Source organism: Tigriopus californicus, chromosome 1 (genome assembly GCF_007210705.1).
Source record: "Tigriopus californicus strain San Diego chromosome 1, Tcal_SD_v2.1, whole genome shotgun sequence".
In the NCBI taxonomy this organism is placed as follows: domain Eukaryota; kingdom Metazoa; phylum Arthropoda; class Copepoda; order Harpacticoida; family Harpacticidae; genus Tigriopus; species Tigriopus californicus.
Window position 1 is genome coordinate 1213716 of NC_081440.1, and position 20522 is coordinate 1234237.

Sequence of the window (20522 nt, forward strand, 5' to 3'; positions counted from 1 at the left end):
AGTTTGTGCTTGTGACAAATTCTGAAGTTGTCGAACTTTGTTCTGTTCCCATGTTCCACCTTCACTCATGGTCAAAGTCAAAAACATACGTACACGTGACAGCATCATTCTTCGTTCCTGGAGCGCGTATGTACTACAGTAAGCCAGTCAAAACGATTTTCTTGAAAACGTAACGATTACTAAACTTACACCTTTAATTTAATGGCGGGCAGTGGTTATTGTAACTGCAGACAGTCTATATTCATGCATGCATTGGTACTCCTCACGGCAACATTGCTTCGTGTATGGATTAGATGCTTATTTAAGGGTTGGCGTTTACAAAAAAACCATCATACATTGCTGAATGACGTATTTATTTCATTTCTACACATATGCACGCGGCAAATTAAAGTTATTTTCTTTTTTAACCCATGGATATATTTGAGTTTAAATTGGCAGAGCTGAAAGAAAATCTATCAAGTTGAAGTGACCCTTGTCAGTAACTTTTTGTGTTACCTTTTCCCAAGGAATGGAGTCAAACATGGCTGTCTTTTTAATTTTTTATTAAATTATTCAATAGGTCTATTACGCAAAAAATATTATTGGCCTCTAGATAACAGAGGCATGTTATGCCAGGTGCTAAATAAGTTGACACAATATTCTCTTAAATGTTGTAATATGTTTGAAAAATAATTTAACCAAAATTGGTGTCGCCCTCCAAGAATTTCTGACACCAGAAGAAATAATTTTCACGGCACAATAAATCATATCTTTAAATTCATTTTTTGATAAAGCTGGCTTGGGAAGGATTTTGCAGCAATCACCTAATCAAAATTATAATGGTAAACCATGTGCAATGTATCGCATCTATGTTTTAAATCTACATATATAGTGTCGCTGTTTTGTGATATTTTGATGTAAAACACCAGGATGAATTCTTTAGTCAAAAACTGTGCCTCATTTGTTCTCATTTTGGCCCTAATTGGTTCTCAGGCTAACTCCACACAATGCCAGGGCACAAACAAAAAAGAATGCAAGTACTATGCTCTAACTACCAATGGATTGAGTCAAAACTTTAAATGAAAACTTTGCTGGGGTATGGAGCATCTAAGTTTCACGACTATTGCTCAATGTTGTTCAGTGTTTTTATTCAAAAAGTGATAGACTCGTTCAGCCAAAGACTCATCTTAATTTGTCTTTAGACACTGACCCTTAGGCCATTCATCGCAACAGCAGAGCAACATGAAGGAACCATAGATTATTTTGAATTACGATTATGAGTTTAAACTTTGCTAGAATTACACTTGCCGAACACATTAACCTTGATTTTGGATAAATAGATACACATGTTTTTCAATATATTGAGACGACAAAATCATGAGGAGCTCTAAGGTAGAAAATGACCCTGATATGTCCTTGGTCTACAAGTTGCGACAATGTAAGAAAGAGTTACGCTTATGTCTGTAGTCTAAGTAAACAGAACAAAACCAAAAGAAAGCAAGACACAATCGGAATAATCCATAGCGCATATATTATGTGAAAACTTAACAACGTCAAGCTATGCAAAAGCTGCTAGTTTTATTGCAAACCGATGTAATGAAATCGTTTTCCATTTTGTTGAGAATATGTTCCAAGTCTCAACTGCTTTAGACATAATTCTGGTCAAGTATGTTCTTCCAATATCAAATGAAAAACTTCTTGCAATACTGAAGCACTATATGTCATCCGAGCTATCAAAGCAATCTTCGAATATAATCGTATTTTTGTTTACCCAAGGTCAAACATGGTTCAGCAGTGCAGAGTACATTCTACAGAGTGCTGCTTTCTCAAATATTGCATTAGCACGTTTTCCAGATTTGAAACGTTTTGTATGTAGCTCTTCCTCTCTACTCCGGATCCCTTAAATAGCCAGTCTCTCACATTGGCTTTACGTTTTCCTTTCTCTCAAACTTGATAACTGGAACTGTCTACCCTCTTGATTAGAAGAATTCATCCATCCATTCATGGTCAAGGGCATTCAAGAAGAACCCTGCATTTGAGCTAGTAATTATTCTTCGAGGCCAAATATGAAATTTGAGCTTCTAACTCACGCACGGGTGAAAATTTTGGAGATAGTGTTTGTCATAGTTGTTTTACACTCTAACACCAATCAATGGCGACAGAAATTGTATGAGAAGACTGATACTCAAAACTATTTTAAGGCAATGTACTTGACATTTCCAGTTGAAGATTGTCATTGGATGAAAAGCAGAGTAGTGGATTAGTTGAGACAAAACGGTGATCAATTTGCCAACTACCGAAATGCCTTTCCCAATTAATCTGACATAAATATGGAGAGCTCTTGGGATTATCTCTGCGTGGTAGCGTTCGAGAAGAGGCTCATCGAGGTTGAGTGAAAATATGAAGTAAAGTAAAGCTTCGGAAAATTGTTACTTGTTCTAACAATACGGTTGAACATTCAATTGAATATCACCAAGTGTGCTACACAAATTGGCCTTAGTTTGCATTTTCATTTTGAACTTTCTTATCTGTTTAGACTTCAATGTTTAATGCGAAAGAGAACCGAAAAGTTTGCGATGATATTTTGGTTGGAATATGGATTGATGCTAATCAGCATGATATTGAATTTATTACTTATTGTTATACTTGGGTTACTGTTCATGTATGAAGATTTATATTTATATATATTATATATTTAAGCATTTTTTCGGCAGACGATTCCTTGATTCCGTTCACAATAAGAGATGATTCTAAAGGTTTAGATGTTTCCGTTCTTTTTTTACCGCCTTCCACCAAATGAGTGCCATGGGCCCTTTGACTTGCTTGCTGCTCCTGGGACTTGTTAGGTCCGAAACGCATTTTTTTGCATTTATTGCCAGTATTATGCTTTGAATCACCAATGCATCGGCATCAAGGCACACACTTCATTCACAAAATATCAATTGTTTGCTTGGCAAACTTGTGTGTTTCAAGTACTTTAATCCCTTAAATTGACGGAGCTGATTACTCTGTTGAGTTGAGTTTTGCCCAATGAAATGGTACCAGCCAGAGACCATCACTTCCTATTGATTTAATGACTCTAGTACACTTGAAATGCAGAGATTGGGTTGGTGGGCAGGTAGTTTTCTTATTGGTTTCTATTATTGCGGACTTCCCCACCGTTCCTGTTTTATTTTGTTTGGTAATTGCTACTATTCTAATCAAATGTATGCCTAGGTGGCCTTATTTTAATTCAAGCCTAAACCTTTTCTAACTCAGGCCATGGTAGTGCTAAGAAGTGAAAAAATGCTTTTCTACTTCAACTAAACAATACCCTTCCATAGCGCTCTTTTTGCCGTCGGCGGTAAGAAATAAAGGGAAGCGTCTAAACCTTCGAGCTCATCTCTTATTGCAAAAGTTGATGTGTACTAAGATTCGGTCGTTTCATCAAAGCAGGGTATGGGCCCTCGACTTTTAATTTTTCCTTATCGTGAAAGGATCTGACTTTTTAGTTGTAGGAGTGCCTTGCATCTTACAAAGCAGACTTATCAATCTTTCAAAACCGAGGAAAAGTAAAGAGAAGAACCGTCCAACCCCTCATCAGAAGCTTAACTAATATTGACATAAACATCTCTCAAAGGGAATCACTAACTCCCTCACAAGATCTCTTTTCTAGTTGATTCCAATATTTTATTGATATCACTAGGAAAAATACCATACAGCCATATATTTAGGTAGATTTGAAGCTTGGTTGAAAGCCGTCTGAGATCGGGTGGTTCTGAAGTGGCGTCTGCGCTTCATTTGGCGGATCCTTGTTCCACTTCAGGCAGACAATTGGGATCTGTCTGTCCTCCTCAATACCGTTTCTTGGATCTGGTCAATGGGACCACTTCGAGTCCGCTGCAGTTGTTCCTCGTGTCGTTTCAAGTTGGAATTGGCCACTGCAGGTAGTTGGGCCGAGACGAGAGGTGCTCCTCCTACGTTGTTGACCTTCGATGTTCCATTTTGGAACTGATGATGAAGCGAGAATCCCATCCGTATTGAGGTGGGACTGCGATCCTCGAAATGGTTGTTGGAAGTTTGCCGAAGCAGAAACCTCCGGCAGATCTTGCAATGGGCAAACAGCTTGAACTCTCGCTTGAACTTCTCCTATGGAAGAGATCCAAAATTGGAACAATAAACATTGGTGTATGCGTGGACGAGCCCTTCATTGTTTGAAAGAGAAAAAAGACTTTGCCAGACTTCTTTGTCGGGGGTTTGTCGGGGATCTTCAAAGGCTGTGGGTTGCATTTTAAATTTGGAGAATGAATACTCACGCTGTAAATGGCGTAGATGAAAGGGTTGCAGCAGCTGTTGAACATGGCCAACCAATGGCTGAAGAAGAAGATGATGTTGATATAGCGGTACCTAGAATGAGAGATGACATCGAAGTTCATTACTACTCAATGAATCCAATATTCCACAGAATAGACTCGTCAAGCCCATTGAAAATAATCCCATCTGTTGAATTCCGGGCTAAAAGGACGGACTACAAATTTCTTTGAAGCAGTAAGGACCCAAGAAGGATCAGCATCTAAAATAGACCACAAGGACGCTTGTTGTATGAGCTTCTACGCCTTCAAAGAAAAAGCAAACAAAAAACATTTCTTTTATTGAAACCTATTTTCCTGGGAATTTCGTGCTGAACAACATAAGTTGGACATTTTCTCGAGATAATATTCACTCATTTGCTTTAACGATTTGATGGTAGATTGCGGCGTATCAAATCTTGGCTTTGAATTGAATCGGTTCATAAAGTTTTCTAGACTTAACCCGAAAAAATAAAACTGAGTCCAACTTGAAAGCATCAAGTTGAAAATTTGAGTCGCCGACAGATTGATCACATCGCAGTAGTTTTTTTTCATTCCACCGCATCAGGATCTGTTCGCTGAATCAAATGAAGAGATACCAGCCAAGAGCCGAACATACCTCTTAACATTGGGGGTTTCACATTGCATGTCATGTTCCATAGAAACCTCTACTCTGATCTAAAGAGGTTGTCCCACCCCTGACCCTCCACCTCACATACGTACATAACATCCTTCATTCATCGAGTACAGAAACCTCTTAAAGGCAGAAGTGTCTAAAGAACCCACTAAAAGGAAACGATAGAGTAGAGAATGAAAGTAATTAGCCCGAGCATTGGATGAATTTGGGACTTACTCGTTGATTTCGGGCACTAGAATGACGGAAACCTGATAAAGATGCCAGGGCAGCCAGCAAATGCCGAAAATGGTGACGACGACAACCAGCATCTTGATGGTCTGAAAGAGCAAAGAGTACATGGTTCTTTTTGAGTTGTGCAAAAAGGTTCGTTTATTCTTGTTTTATTGCAGTTTTTTTTTTGCAAAAAGGCTAATTGGATTGATTGCCTTTTCTGCATTGATTTCTCCGTCTTTTGAATTCTCATAAGCAGAATATTTCTTTATTTCATTTTCATTTCGAGTTTATAGAAGCATAACAAGCTAAGCACATTTTTTGTCCATAGCATGGTCAAAGAGGTTTGTATGCCAAACTATTGAGCGTGCGCCTTCACCTCTGACAGATCTTACTTAGGGAAGTGAGACCCCGATTAACTTCTGTGGGTGACCGAACACCAAATGAATTACTAACCTTCACTCTCGAGCCTCCATCTCAATTGAGTTGGCTTTCATTGAACGTACGTACAACGTTGGCATGTCTTGCATTTGAACTGCTTACATAAATGATGGCCACGCTTTCAACCAATGCACCAATGCATCTCGGGGTAAAGCTCGAACCAAACTACGACTAAGTACCTCAGAGCCAAAATCCAATCAATCTTAATAATTAATGTGATCGAAACGTCTAATCATTATTGGCGTTTTTCAATCCCCTTGTTTTTCATCAATCGTGTCGTAGAGAATAACCTAAATTATCCAACTCAGTTTCGTCCATAGCGTAGCATAGTTGGCCGCCCATGTACGGGCTCAGTTGCCGTTCAAAAGCATCCGTACTTTCGTCTTGTGTTGCCGTGATTGTTGCTCTTTCTTCTTTGATGAAAAGGCAGTAGCAAATAATGCAGTCCATTTTGCGCTTTTTACCTCAGGTTCGAGGGAAAACATGTGACTGACAACTTATCTTCAGCAACAAAGCTACGCTATTTATTGCTTGAAAACCCGTCGGCTAGAGGAAATAATGTGACAAGCATTTTGGGACAAAATGAATGAAATGTGAAGTTGAAGTGCACTTTTGATTTAGACCAGAAAACGTGATACTTCGGGTGCTTAGGGCCTGAAAATATGTTCAAAAATTCCGGTAAATATTAACAGTAAATATAAATAAAATAACGGGAGGTAAATATATGGATGAGAAAAGTGAGACCCAAAAAAGCCCTGAAGCCATATGTTGATTTTGTTCAATAATCAGTTACATGTGTCGGAGGGTGTGTTATATTGGTGCATGAGCACGTTGCTCATGCTCATTGAAACTGTTCTATTCTGGTCTGTATAAATACCGTACTAGTTAGCAATTAAGTTAGTTATCAAGTCTATCCAACTTCTTGTGGGTGATGTGCACCCACAAGTATAGAACAGAGGATGGTCACATTCTCGTTTCCTGCGGCATCTACAAAGAATTGTCCCTTCAGGTCTTTGCCCCTATTCAAACCCCAACCGCCGATCGTTAGATTCATGAGGGGCCATACATATTGCAGACGGCATTGAAAGGGTGAACGTCTCAACAAGAGGTCGAGGAAATAGAAAACAAGCATCGCCTAACGAAAAAGAAACAACAGACTAAAAAACGCAAGGGCTGCACTAATTTTCTCGGCCTTCGAAAAACAACCCCACCGGCTGAACATGCAACAATACACTAGATCATGGAGGTCGCAATTGAACTGGAGGTCTTTCCAATTGTCGTCGGATACCCCGATAGACTTTTATCTCATTAAGAAACGGGGTCAGACCGATGATTTAGGCCTTACCTTGGATCGGTTTTGCCCCTTCATCCTTTCAAAGAGGCTACTGCTGATCATTTCCAGCCATTATGCTCCAGTCTTCACGTATTTGATAGTTTATAATTCAAGGTGATTGAGATTGGAATTCCAGGCTCTTTTTTGCTCTCTAGGAGTAAAAACACCTTTGATTCACTTTCAAGGAATGCTTGAATGTTTCTGGCAACCACTGACACCACTGACATGAATTCATCTCACTCGTAATCTTTATTCATGCAAGTCAAATTTCTTTGTTTGTCCATGTTGTATCACCCATTTAGCTGACTAACCTTGGACAGCTGAAAACTTGAACCATAGAAAAAAACCGGGTTGACAACAATTCTTCTAGGTACAGCTGAAAACTTGCCATCGTCCTCCCTTTAATTTTGAATGTCTATGGCGAGTGCTTCTGACTGGCTTGGATAGGGTGACTAAGATTTTTTCAATTTCTTATAATCGATTCTCAATAATCAAATTTGTCTTCGATTTTCTTGAGGTGGCTGGGAATCAGAATTCCCAAATTGTAGTAACTACTGTTGCCATTTCCTCCTACGATCTTCGTCCGTTTGAAGGGCGGGATTCAGATATGGTGATTATGCAGATCCCGGGGGATAAACTTAATTGCTCGAACAAGTTTCCGAGCATGTTCTCGTACATGTGAGAGTGCTGGCCAAAAGACAAGCGAGGAAAACCAGACAGATGCCGACTAGCTCGATCCACCCACAACTCAGATTTAACTATTCGAACCTATTTAATATTCAAAGTGGGTAACTGCCCCAGGGCAAAATGACTTTTTCCACTTGTACAGATACTTAGTAGGGGATTTCTTTTGGCACGAATGCACAGCTGTTGGTGGTGAGAGCCCCCTCCCAAATATGCATCCCAAACCATTACCCTTCCAATCAGCCTCCATTTTGGATTGTGGTCTCTCGGTTCGTACATTGACATTGTGCCTGAGACACGCAATTGGAGTTCAATGTCGTGCGGAAAACCGGAAAAACCTAGCTCTAGTGTGCCCGATCCAAGACTTACGTTTGTAACGGGTTTTATTGAAAGCGTGCTCCCTTCCCTTCATGGAGAATTGGTTCACATATTCATGTCAATACGTCTTTATTGAAGGCCTTGAATTGGATGGAATTCCTTCCTGTGTCGAGACTAGTTGCTTAATTGAGTGACTAACTGACTGACTGTCTATCTATCTACATACGTATGTGTGTGGCTAGCTGGCTGGCTTTGTGTGTTTACCTTCTTCTTGTTGACGACAATCATCTCGTCTCGTTTCACTTGAGCGACTCCCGGGGTTTTGGAGAGCCACAACTTCATTCCCATACGGATGTAAGCAAAGCTGATGATGAACAAAGGCAACACGTATTGAACGATCGTGAGCGCTAAGTTGTACGTTTCAAGGGTCATTATCTTTTCCACCCATCCGGGTTCCTGATGATGCTCCAGCGAAGTGGACAAAGTTGTGTTATTCAACGAGGACTCCAATCCATTATGCGGGTCTTCCTCCAACAAAGAAGCCAACATACAGAATGGTTTGACGCCTCCATTCGACTCGTCGAACACATATGTGAACTCGAAGATGAAGATCATGGGAAGGGCCAGAATGGCGCTGAACACCCAAAGACCCAGGATGATCAGCTTGCACGTGGTCTTGGTGGATCGCTCCGCCAAAGGGTTCATAATGGCCTGATATCTGCGTGACAAGATCATCATACATGCATGAGAGATTCAAAACGTCAATATCTACCATGGCGTCAATATCTGCTCGTGTCAGGTCTCACCTGTCTAACGATATCATTACGAGCGTGAAGATACTGACGTTGACACTGAGGGTCTGCGTGAAGGGACAGAACTTGCACATGAACTCGGGCAAGTCCCAACGTTGGAGAAGAGCCGCGTAGAATTGGAATGGGATGCAGAACACGGCGATAATGACATCGGCCGAGGCCAGATTGGCAATGTAGAAGTTGGTCACATTTTGCATTGACCGTGTGAAGGCCACCACCATAAAGACCAGGATGTTGCCCGCAATGGCCACTAACGAGATGAACCCATAGCACAAGGACAAGAAAAGGATAACGGCTGAAATTGGAAGAATATCGATGAGAATCACAATGACGGCTTTATTTGCGCCCATGGAAGCAACCATTCGAGAGAGACATGATTGACATGGTTGGTAATTTCCGAGTAAATTGGGCCATTTCATCCTTTTCTTTGTCTTCATCCGACAATGGACTCGAAATTGGCAATGTTATAAGTACAGAGCTACTAGATTTCTTTGTACGTACAGAACAGTGTTGAGGAAAAAGTTGCCTCTCCAGGGGGATCAAAACTCCCACGTGACAGACCTTGGTTTTCTCCTTCAGTTTGATGTTTGAACCAGATTTGCTTGGATGGGATTGCGTTTCTTTTTTGCTGGAGTTAAAGGAACCTCCTTGTTTCTTATATTCGGTCGATTTCTTTGTGGCGAAATGACTCTCTAAGTTGCGAGAGGAGTTTACTTTATCAAACCAGCGACTTGACAGTAATTGATATTCCTCTCACCACTCGAGAGCTCAACCGTCATTTATAAGACTAAAAGCTTCTCTTCTGCTTAAACACCGCCTCATTTCAATATCAGCCTCCCACGGGGATTTTGACGCCCATTTCACTCTTATTCGTAAAACTCTGAAGCTTTGAGCTTTCGAAAAACCCGAGCAGATTTTCCCTCTCGCCAAAAGCGAGCAGAGGGAATAAAAAAGTCTGGGAATCCATTACATTCCACTTGATTCACTTTCAGCATCATGTCAAGAAAGAAGGTTTGTTGGGGAAAACAGAGATGCAGAGAAAGAGAGAGAGAGAGAAAAAGGAGGAATAGAGAAGCAGAATATACTATACAGTAGTGGGGAATGACACAAATTGCTCGAAAACCGCTGTTAAAACTGCTAATCTTGCACTCAAATCATGGTTTGACCTTCTCAACTGATCCGAACTTTTCATTTTGTAGAACCTGTTGCCGGTTTATTCATCTTAACAAGGCAAGTCAATCATCGTATCCAAGGTTTGCTTACTTTCTCTAATGTTAACTTGCATTGCTTCACTTCAAAAATCATTTCCTACCTTCCTCAGGGAATTCCCCCATAATATGGCAGATTATCCCATTATTCAATATCTGTATCCGCTAAGTGCCGAAATCAGATCTCATTTTGTACGTTGCATGAAACATCTGAGACTTATTATTCAACGTCATAAGATTTTAGGAAGGTCAATGTATTCTGCCACGCTCATTTATGTAGAAGTTCCATAAATGGCCGCGAACCTTTCTTCACCTTGACAAAGGATTAACTTAATAAGGCTTACATTCGTTATATAATAAAGATACAAAAAGGGTAAGTTAAATAATTGCAGCAATTTTGCCCTGCTTTTCCCCTACTCATTAAGAAGTTACCCGTGGCAAGTATAGAAGACGCCAAAATATTGACTGAAAAGGGTGTTCAAAAGGGGTTCCTGGGTTCATTTAGCAACTCAAAAACATAGACTAAAACCCAATCCCGGATCCAAATCGTTGCTTAAGCCTGGCAAAGAAACCCTCTAAGTAAATTCATTGAAAATTGCCTTTGTCAAATTGAGTCCCATGAGACGTCATCCTCGCAACAAAGACGACAGTGAAAAAGGCTTGTGCAAAAGGGAACATGTTCAGTGAGTAGTGAATATGACCAAGTTTAGCCATACGTACGTGTGACCTTTAATCCACTCCTTTAAGGAGATTTAATGAAGGCTGTATGTGCGTGATATGCTATTTTTTCGCCAACTCATTTCTACTTACCCAAGGGTACGGAATAAAGTTGATATTCGTGGTGACACCACGTGTAGCTTTGTAGAGCTTCGTCCCAACAGTAAGTCATGTTGTCTATCACAGTCATATTAGGTACTCTCCCATCAAATGGAGGCTCCACCAAAGCCTCATCGATCACGTCCTCGAAACTGGACGTGGCCAGTTTCAACAGTTCGCCATTGGATCCATTATGGAACCCGGTGAAGTTGGAACGCATGGCCGATCCAATTTCTCGCCTCCAGTGATGAAGGAGCGTTTTTGGGTTCTTTCACACCAAATAAGAGGATCTTGGGACCTTCACCTCCTCCAACTGGAAAAAATGAAATGGAGGCGATTAGGGGCGGGATCCTCGAGTTCAATCGCTTTATTAGGGCGATGATTGAATGAGCGCTATTGAAAAAGGAACAGTCGACGGATTCCGAATCTTCTTCTTCGATGGTTAATCGGTATTTGACGGATCGGTGGATTCTTTCCATCATGAATATGGAATCCCCATGAAAGCTTAGGAACCTCAAAGACCTCCGAGCCAAGTAATGCTCAGTGAATAATCCATCTCATGGAAATCTTTGTTATGCCTCCAATCAGGAATTGCTCCCACCATGTTTTCCTTCATCAGGAATCACTAAAACATGACTAGGGTTCATCATCCATCGGAGAAGAAATGCGCACCATCAACTTCATATCAAGAGATAAATGATCATAGAGTAATTGTAAGGCTGCACCGAACAACTGAACAAGTTTTCACAGGTCTCGGATCAATCACGCCCAGAGCAATTCTAAAAAAATGAAAATCCCCCACGCCCTCCTCTGTCATGATAATCGTGCTTCTTCTTGTCCGGTTCTTCAGAAGAAGAGTCCTTAAGCTTAGGACCTCGTGAAAATCTCGTTAGTCATCGGAACCAATGTGGCCAACCAATTTCTGGAGTGGAACCGCGAGTTCTGAAAACTGCTTTGTTACACAAAACGTCGATCTAATCAGATGGAAGGTAGACTTCATGCATTGGTGACTGGGGGGGGGGGGGGGTTAACCAATTCCCTTCATTTTGCCTGGTCTTTACTTCTTCTTTCGTAGGGGCTTCAAGATGTTGAGAGATTGATCAGCAGAATAAGAATCGAAATATTCTGACAGGTTTTTTTTCACTCTATGGAATGGACAGTTTGGGTCCAGCGGTGAAAGCCTCACTTGTGAACGAAATTAATTGTCAAAATTAGTTGTTCCTAATCGGTGTCTTCAGATAAAAGCAAAAAAAAACCTCGTGATTGTTCGACGCTGATTACCTCAACAAAGCACGTTAGGAAACGAGAGTTTAATGGTGCGATTTAAGCATTTTTATTCCATGTTCCCACAGGTTCATGGTTTGAGGATCAATCCCAAATTCGGGATAGAAATTGCCTCTTATTAGGATGTGTCAGTTTCAGAGGGAAAGAAAGTTTGCATCCAACAACTCTGCGATTCTCTGAGTACTCTGTGAGTATGGAGCATTCAAAATGAGAGGCACTTTGGCCGAGAGCTGGCCGTGATGATTTTGGCCGTCGTCGAAGCCTTTGTGGACGTGCCCAAGGGACCAAAGTTCCGTGTTGTTCAAAAGATTACTTCCGCTTAGTATTGGTTGGCTTGGGCGGTAAGCAAGCAACTTTGAGAGCCTTCATCATTTTCCAACAAAGCTGAAACCCTTCTTTGTCAATGAAGGAAACTTGACATTGTCCTACAAGTTCCCAAAGTTACCTTGACATATAATACGTCATGAGTTCCATGCCTTCCAGTACCAAGTCTATTCTCTATTTTGATGAACATTTTGGTTGCACCCTAGAGCGAAACCTGGCAAATCTCATTCGCAAGATTGTACAAACGAGACACCTACCAACATCCAAAGCTGTTGATGAGATGATTTGCTACGCTTTGAAATGACTTTTGAGACTTTTGACTTTTGCTTGTCATCTCCATTTTGTTTGTTTTCGGCACAATCGCAAGTAATTAATATCACATTTCGGTGATAGAAATTTAGGAGTGTCTTGTGCATTATTGAAGATCCATTCCAACTATCGGACATTTAGTCGTGTGTATTTTGCTTTACTGGCTTTTACGGTATATCCGATATTCCAAGAGATGTAACTATGGGATCATACGAATAGTTATCTTGTACTTATTTACGTGACCAACCTTCCATAATCCATGTGATCATTAATCTCCTCGTCCAATATGGATTTGGTGCCACTTAATCGACTTTCTGGACGGTTTATCTGCAAACCTTATCTAAAAAAAGAACTAATGAGCTAATTGCCCATTTGGTCAACGGAACATGGAACAAACGAAAAAACTGTAATCATCAAAACGAGCACTGACAATCAAAATAGCAATGCCATGTGCGTACATCCTCTTGATGTCTCGTCAATCCCTTGCTAGTAAATATTCCCATCATTCCGGTTTAATAGGTCCGAATAATTCGTGGCATAATGTTCCAATCTCAGTCGTTCTACCGAGAATCAGGCCCTATAAATCCGTCCAACTTCTCCCTTAAGATTGATATTTGTACCTGAAGTACACAAAACCTCCAGTACGTACTCCTTTCACAAGAAAGGCTCTATTTTAAACAGTACGGAAGGACAAATCCCTCGACTATGGGCTAAAATTCCAAATCATCTCTATGGAAAACTAACTATCGTAGGTCGGTGCTCAAGGTTGTTCTGAATAAATATTCAAGGCTGGAAAGACGTGGGCGTAGAAAATGATAAGGCGGACCCAAACTCAATAATTATGTACATACATGTACTATGTATTTATGTGTGTACTACAGTCCAGCATGCCACTCTCAGATCAATCAAGAGGGCCCGACAAGTTTAGTGTAAATGTCAGGCATCAAAGTCAAGCGCTCTACTATGACAAAAGCAAGGCGACAAAAGTCAGTCGGGACACCTCTTAGTTTTGACTAAAAACGTCGTGGAACAAGAGGATAAAACAACGAGTTCGGTCTGTGTCTTGCGTGCTCGTTCAAGAGCGTTCTGCTTCTTTTCCCTTCACAGATAAGTGAGCTTTCATCACATAGCACATTGAAGAAGAACTGAACGACAAACGTCTGTCCATCCAGATAAAGAAGCACGAGAAGAACGTAATACATACATGTACTGTACGTACATGCTTAGATGGGTTGGTCATTCATGTTTATTATGCGATGAGAATGATCTCAAATGGAGCTTTGATTTGCCCAAATTGAATGACAACTGAAATAGAGAGCAATGCTTGGTGATAGCTAAGAGGTAATAGATTTGTTTAAAAACAGCCTATCGCTTGGTTGTTGAGAAATATCTAAACCAGCCCCTCCAAGCTACCTTCAGGGATTTGTGAGTTCAAAAATATTTTCAACGAATGAAAACGTGAAGCGATAACATCACTTATTTCGCAAGTAGTGGGACGAAAACGGTCTTTTAGTTAATTGTCCTAGTACCCATGGCTTATGAAGTTTGACGTATGACGTTTATGTATTGAATAAAACATGGGGTGTGACCTTGCTACTTCATTGCTGCGACCCAACTTATTTTTCTGCAGGTCTTTGGGTTTGGTTTTGCTGGTAGGATGATATTTATAGGATTATATTTGTTCTAGATTTTACCCTTCATAAGGTCACTAAAAAGTTCAATCAAAAGAGTAGGCTTTGGGCTTCACTCCAAATGATCCAATCACGTTTGGATTTAATTGATTAAAAAGCTAACTAAAGGAGTTGAAGTATTTCAATAGAACGGACACATAGTTCAAGCTTCAAGACCGAAGTGTTGCTTGGCCATTGGCAAACCTACACTAAATTGGGGCTTGCGAATGCCGCTGATATCCGTGGTGACGATAAATATCACCTAAAATTGCTCTTGTGGCCGAGCCCTCACCCATTTATCACAATTAGAATCGTCAAATGTCTACAAGTACCGACTTTGGAATGTTCTCTAGAAAGAGCATTTGTCCTTCTCGATCCCCCATTCAGTTGAACTCTGGGTAAGCATAATTCAGCCGAGTTAAGTTCAGAACTTGATCCCTTGTCACGAATGTCAGAGAAAGCCAAGAACTGTGTTTGTAGTTTCCCATCATTAGTGGATATTCTTCTTCAGTTGAAAAATCGATTCTGATCAAATCAGGCCTCTGCCTAATGTAATTATCGACCAGAACAAAGCTAGTTAGTATAAGGCCAAATTTCTACGTGCAATGCATAATCCACGTGTGTATTATACTGATCCTTGAGGCGAGTTGATGTTAAGCTCAAATGAGAAACAGCTTATCTAGTACAAAGTAATACAAATGCAAGGGCTCCATTCTAATTATCTTGTTGGTGGCGGTTACCGACCGAAATACCGAAAAGAAAACTGGGCTTTTAGCATTCAACAAACATTCATACACTTTCTAACACCGCCCAAGTCCCACTTGGAACGTTAAACGGTCTTCTAACTAACTTAGCGTGGAAATGGAACCGACCGGAAAGTTTCTATCCCTCCCTAGTTAAGAGGGTTCTTCTTCATCCTTTACTTTTAGTGCTTAGGAACCGGAAAACCAATCTTGAGAAAAGCGTGATTTAGTTCATGATTCCGATCATGTTCGTCCTTTTCTTTGTCCAGAAATCCAAGTCTAGTCAATGGGTGCGATCGGTCCAACACGTCCATATATTGTACAACAATACTGACGAAGAAAATATGGCAATGCCGTTTTCGTTCGTGTCTTTTATGGTTAAACGGATTATATTCCATTCCGTACATGTGTCAAAACACACTTAGTACTCTTCGATTCTTTCCAGAGCGGCCATTGTGAACTGATTCAAGGCCACAGTTGTTAACTCGTTGTTTAATCCAGTGGTCTACCAAACCATTGATGGTTGGGTTCTTGAGAAAACCCATTGGATTGTCATCTTTGACATTGGGGCTGCTCTTTTGTTTGGATTGGCTTATAGAAACATGTCTTGGGCACACTAGCTCTGGTATTTGCTCACACATCACACTCCCTTGGATTCCCAGGAAATGGAATGGAAGGCGATCTTGGCCTTCCGAATGGAGAATTCAAAAGGAACCAAGAAGTCGATGAAGTGGCCCAATTAATGTTAATGAATTGGCAGTCTTTCAAAAGTCAAGGACCTTCTGAACGTTTTAGCGCCCGGGCTAGGAGCAACCCAAGGGGCCTTTTGCATGTTCTAGAACACTGAATGAACTCCTTCAAAGGAACTTAATCTCAAAGTTGATGTTATGTCTATGGGTGGATTTGGGTGAGATTCCTGCTCACTTTGATAAAAGATCAAAGACTTTAAGATTACCTAAGATAAGGTGATTTTTAGATTTGCCACCCCCTAGTTTGCTTATCAACCACATTAAATGACAGTTTTCGCTTTCTTATTCATACATTTCATGATGAAAGTGAAAAAAAAATCGGCTTGATTTTCGTGCGCCAGGAAAGTACTGAAGACAGTGCACTTTTATTTAAACAAAATGCAGTCCATCAGTATTGATAAGAAACCCCTGTTTTGAGTGCAGTTTGTAGAAAGTTTTTGTGACTGTGAGTACATTTAGTCCTTGATAAGGCACCCTGCCCTGAGGCGTATTGTCTTACGGGTTGCATCAAAGCTACACCAGTATCCGTACTTTGAGTACATACAAATGTACCTTGGAAAACACATTCTTAGTTTTTCTTTTGTTACAAAACTCATTTGGAATTGCCTTTCTGTTGCACTCAAATAGGACGAAAATTGCCATTTTCTGCCGCAATCAACCAATATTAAAACACCCACCCGCGTGTTCCCAAACAGATGCATTTCAAATTCTGGGCCAGTTAAATGATTGGGTCAAATATCTTGTCAAAGCTTATGGTATAACAAGGTAGACAATGAATAAGTTTATTCCCTCCTTTGATAAAAAAATGTATACCTCCCATAAGAGGGCTAAATGTTTCATGTTACTTGCCATTATATACATATATATGGGGAGGGTACCATTGTCGACCCAGTCGTTCCCTTGAGCAGAAATTCACAGTTCAAAGGAGCGACTAGCGGCAAGTCTCACCTTATGAAAAAAGTATTAGGGCTGATGTTAGCTCCTTGAAAGTGCGTCATTATACTTTATTCCATATGATCAATGATCGACCTGTCGTTCATAAAGCAAGTAGTAATAGCTATTTTGCTTATTTTCTCGTGAAACGTCAAAAAACAGCAAATAGTAGGGATAGGCCTCAATCACCAGAAAAAAACCACAATGTCATAGACTTATCAAGGCGTTGGAAAATTCATTTACAAAGCTGATCCATGTTTAATGCGGCCAGTCCTCGAACATTTGGTCACACTTTCGATTGAGGCGATTGAGCCAATTAGCTACGATGATAACCAGACTCCAACCAAAAAAGTTATTCCTAATGTCCTGCAGAATTGAGAGAGGGTTGAACCAAACGGTTTTCATCCCAATGTTTCAGTTCAGCTCTTTCGCACATTCGAACCGCCCAACTTCGGCAATTTGTGCTCGATGTGAAAACAACATAATTTGTCGGTATCTAATGATAACTCTTAACTGGGACATAAGGCCGCGTTGGTGTCGGGTTTCTGGTCGGAGATAAAACATGGAGAGCCTCAAAAGCTGGTGTATCTCATTTTCCTAAGCCAAACATTCTCAGACTACGTTTCTCGTACATCATTCCGTCTGTATAAAACCAATGTTGACTTAGTGACTTGTACACAAAACTGTCGCGGTATTCTTGTTGTATTCATGGTCAGGGTCTGCTGGCTCTCTCAGGCTTATTCATCCGGTCATGATTCGGTCTAAAGCATCCTCTGAGAATGGCGGATCTCGCATAATGCAAGTGGCTGTCGGTAATACATTCACTAACTCTGGAGAGGTTTATTCTATTATGCCATTTGATACGACGGACCGACCAACTACTGAGCCGATGTCTAATGGATATCAAATGGACAGATACTCTTTGACAAAAGCCAAGAAAAGTGATCAATAAAGGCTTCCAGAAACGGCCTTTGAAAAGGCCGAGAATTTTCTTTGGAACCAGGCTTGAGGTTTAGCCGAATAACCAGAGGGGTCTAACAGACTCTTGGGGAATTTCAGTCTGCCGGGGAACTAGATTAAAACTTCAGAAGGGAAAAAAATAAGTGAAAGCTGAGCCGACTTTGATCGTTAATATCGGGATTGGTCGGTAGGTTCTCGAACAAAATTTCTCGCGTATATTGACTCAAGTGTAAAACTCCCAAGAACAGAGTACAGCCTGAAATGTTATCGATCTTTCAAGGTGTCAATAGGCAAGCAATAAGAAATCTAGGCTTACTGGTGGAAATGAGTGTTGATTTTGGGACTGATTAGCTGTCGTCCGTCAATCCCACAGCATGCAGTAAAGAGATGGTCAGCACGAATGGCGTTGACACGGAACGATATGTTCCAGTCGTTGTCACGTTCAAATGATCACTAGTGTCTCACTGCATATTTCTCCTCAAGAAATGAGGGCTCCCAAATCTCCTTCCATGAAGGAGTCCATCTCCGTCGCAAAGAGCTTTCCATCTCCGTTTCGCGGTGGTGGCCTTTCCTCGGTCGTGTCGACAAGAACACTCTCCTCGATCCCACGAATCTTCACCATTGTTAGCGTTCCTAGAATTGTGCGGAGACGACGAGCTCCGACGGACAATCGAGCCGAAGGTCGAGGTAAAGGCCAATACTCAAAGCCTTCTTCGAACATGAGGTCGTGAGCACGAGGGATAAAAATGAAGAGCTTGCAACTTGGTGCTAAATAAATCACTACAACAACCTAGTGTGACCATCTGTAAGAAGTGATTGTTAGAAGTTTTTTATGTGTAACATGGTTCTTACACTACACAAAAGATGGTTTCGTATGGCACTTTTACCAAATCGAAAAGGGCAATGAATGTGACCAGAGAACATCAGCGCTTTATTCATCAATCTGTCGTGACCGAGCTTCCAAAATAATGCACAAATTAACCAGAATATTCATATCTTGAGCTTTTCCGTCAATCTTAACTGAGTTTTCATGGGATAAAAGTGTGATTGGCACTTTGCGCTATTGGTACTCGTGACTTTGATTGTCTATAGCGAAATTTGCACACTTCTGAGTGGTGGCCAGTAAAATGAGCATAAAAAAAACCAAACCATAAAATTCGGACAGATCGTAATCTGTACATTCTGATTCCTAGCATGCACAAAGTTGGTCCAAATTAAGGTTATGCTGAAACATTTTCTTTCAAAATTTCGCGGACTAACAAGTTGTGAAATTGTCCTTTGCTATTACCTCACTTTTTTGAGGAATCATAACCAATGTGTTTTCATCTACGAACTAGAAATAGTTATCCTTTACAGTGATTATATTCTTGACAATTTCTTGACACATTGCCTATTCTATTTTTGAACTTTGGCATTGTAATTAGAGTTACAACACTAAGGAACAAAAACAATAGTTTAAAATATTATCTAATATTAGATATATTTTTATTACAATAAAAAAACGATGAAATTATGAAAGCTAACCAGCTTTGATTCCGAACTTTGATATTCAATACTTGGCTCTCAAAAAGATCGTCATTCTGTTTGCTATTCATATTCAACATCTTTTAGAGTTTAAATTTCATTTCATGTGCCTTTTTCCCATCCAGATCTTACCAGTTTGCTTAGAGAAGGTTATTTCATATTAAAAAAAAGAGGAGGTTCAAAAAAAAGAAAGAAGAGCCACTCAAGGTCTATTTTATTGCTGCTTTCTGCCAACTAGCACAGAAATACTGCTCCTACCAGGTCGCTACTCTTGCTGCTGGTCACTCACTAGATTCACAATGAGAACAAAACTTGTTGTAGACAGCTAAAGTCATAAATAAGTATCGCGCTATTTCCTAAAAAGTCTTGTACCTTAAACAACTTGCCTAAAAGTATCTTAAACATATATCCAATGGCTATTTTTTAAATTAAACAATGAAGGAGCCCGAGAAAGAAGAGAAGTGGACTTCATTGTTCGAACTAGCCTGGATTCTCGAGGGCTTGAGGTGCTCTTAAAAACGCACGTTAAGTTTCTACGGTCACTAGCATTGACCCTAAATCCTGGGTTGGGACAAAGCTCATGGATGCTTTTGAAGACGCACAGTATCAGATACCTTTTGCACCTTCTCTGAATACTGTACAATCCCAACCTTTCTAACCTCTCCCAGTACAAGAGCTCTCTCATTCCTGTGATGTTCCTAGTGAAACATCTTTGGACTTGTTTGACCTTTTGCAAACCTGCTGAACTCATTGGAGCCCAAATCGGTGAATCATATCCAAGATGTGGCTGAATAATCGACTTGTACAGAGTTAACATTCTTGTTGCTATCTCTAGACTTAAAAGTGCGAAATATCCAACCACACATTTGAAAAGCTTTACCCACCACCTTCAACTGGACAGGGTTCATTGAACTTTCCATTATCTTGGGGGACTAAACCTAAATCTTTTATAGGTGAGACTTGCTCATTATCTTTACTTTTATTATCTACAAGTACAGTATGTTGACCTGAAGGTTATTGAGCGGAATTTCATTCCGTTCAGGGCTACCAGAATCTTGGCTATTCCTACCAGAAACTAACTTAGTGTGGTCAACAGAAGAGGAGAGACTGGCAGTTATACTAAGCTTTGAAGCAGGGCAACGAATATCATAAAAAGGTTTATGAAAATGTTTAACATGAAGCCATTTGTCAGCCGATCGTAAGATAGAATTGTATGAAGAGAAATTTAAATCTTAGAAGATCTTAACTTAGAAAATAAAA

General features: G+C 40.4%; 1 protein-coding gene across 2 annotated transcripts; it reads right to left on the bottom strand.

Moving 5' to 3' along the window:
- Positions 1-3632: 3632 nt before the first annotated feature.
- On the bottom strand, positions 3633-18582 carry LOC131892667 (RYamide receptor-like). Of its 2 annotated transcripts, XM_059242493.1 has the most exons (7): positions 18055-18582; positions 10761-11079; positions 8737-9037; positions 8195-8648; positions 5161-5261; positions 4275-4365; positions 3633-4107 (listed from the first exon to the last, which is right to left on the bottom strand). In XM_059242493.1, the coding sequence occupies exons 2-7, from the start codon at positions 10984-10986 to the stop codon at positions 3781-3783; spliced, it is 1500 nt and encodes a 499-aa protein (XP_059098476.1). In that variant the 5' UTR covers positions 10987-11079; positions 18055-18582; the 3' UTR covers positions 3633-3780. The 2 variants fall into 2 exon arrangements, with proteins under 2 accessions (XP_059098476.1, XP_059098484.1); XM_059242501.1 differs by lacking the exon at positions 18055-18582 and having other exon boundaries at positions 10761-11144.
- Positions 18583-20522: the final 1940 nt, after the last annotated feature.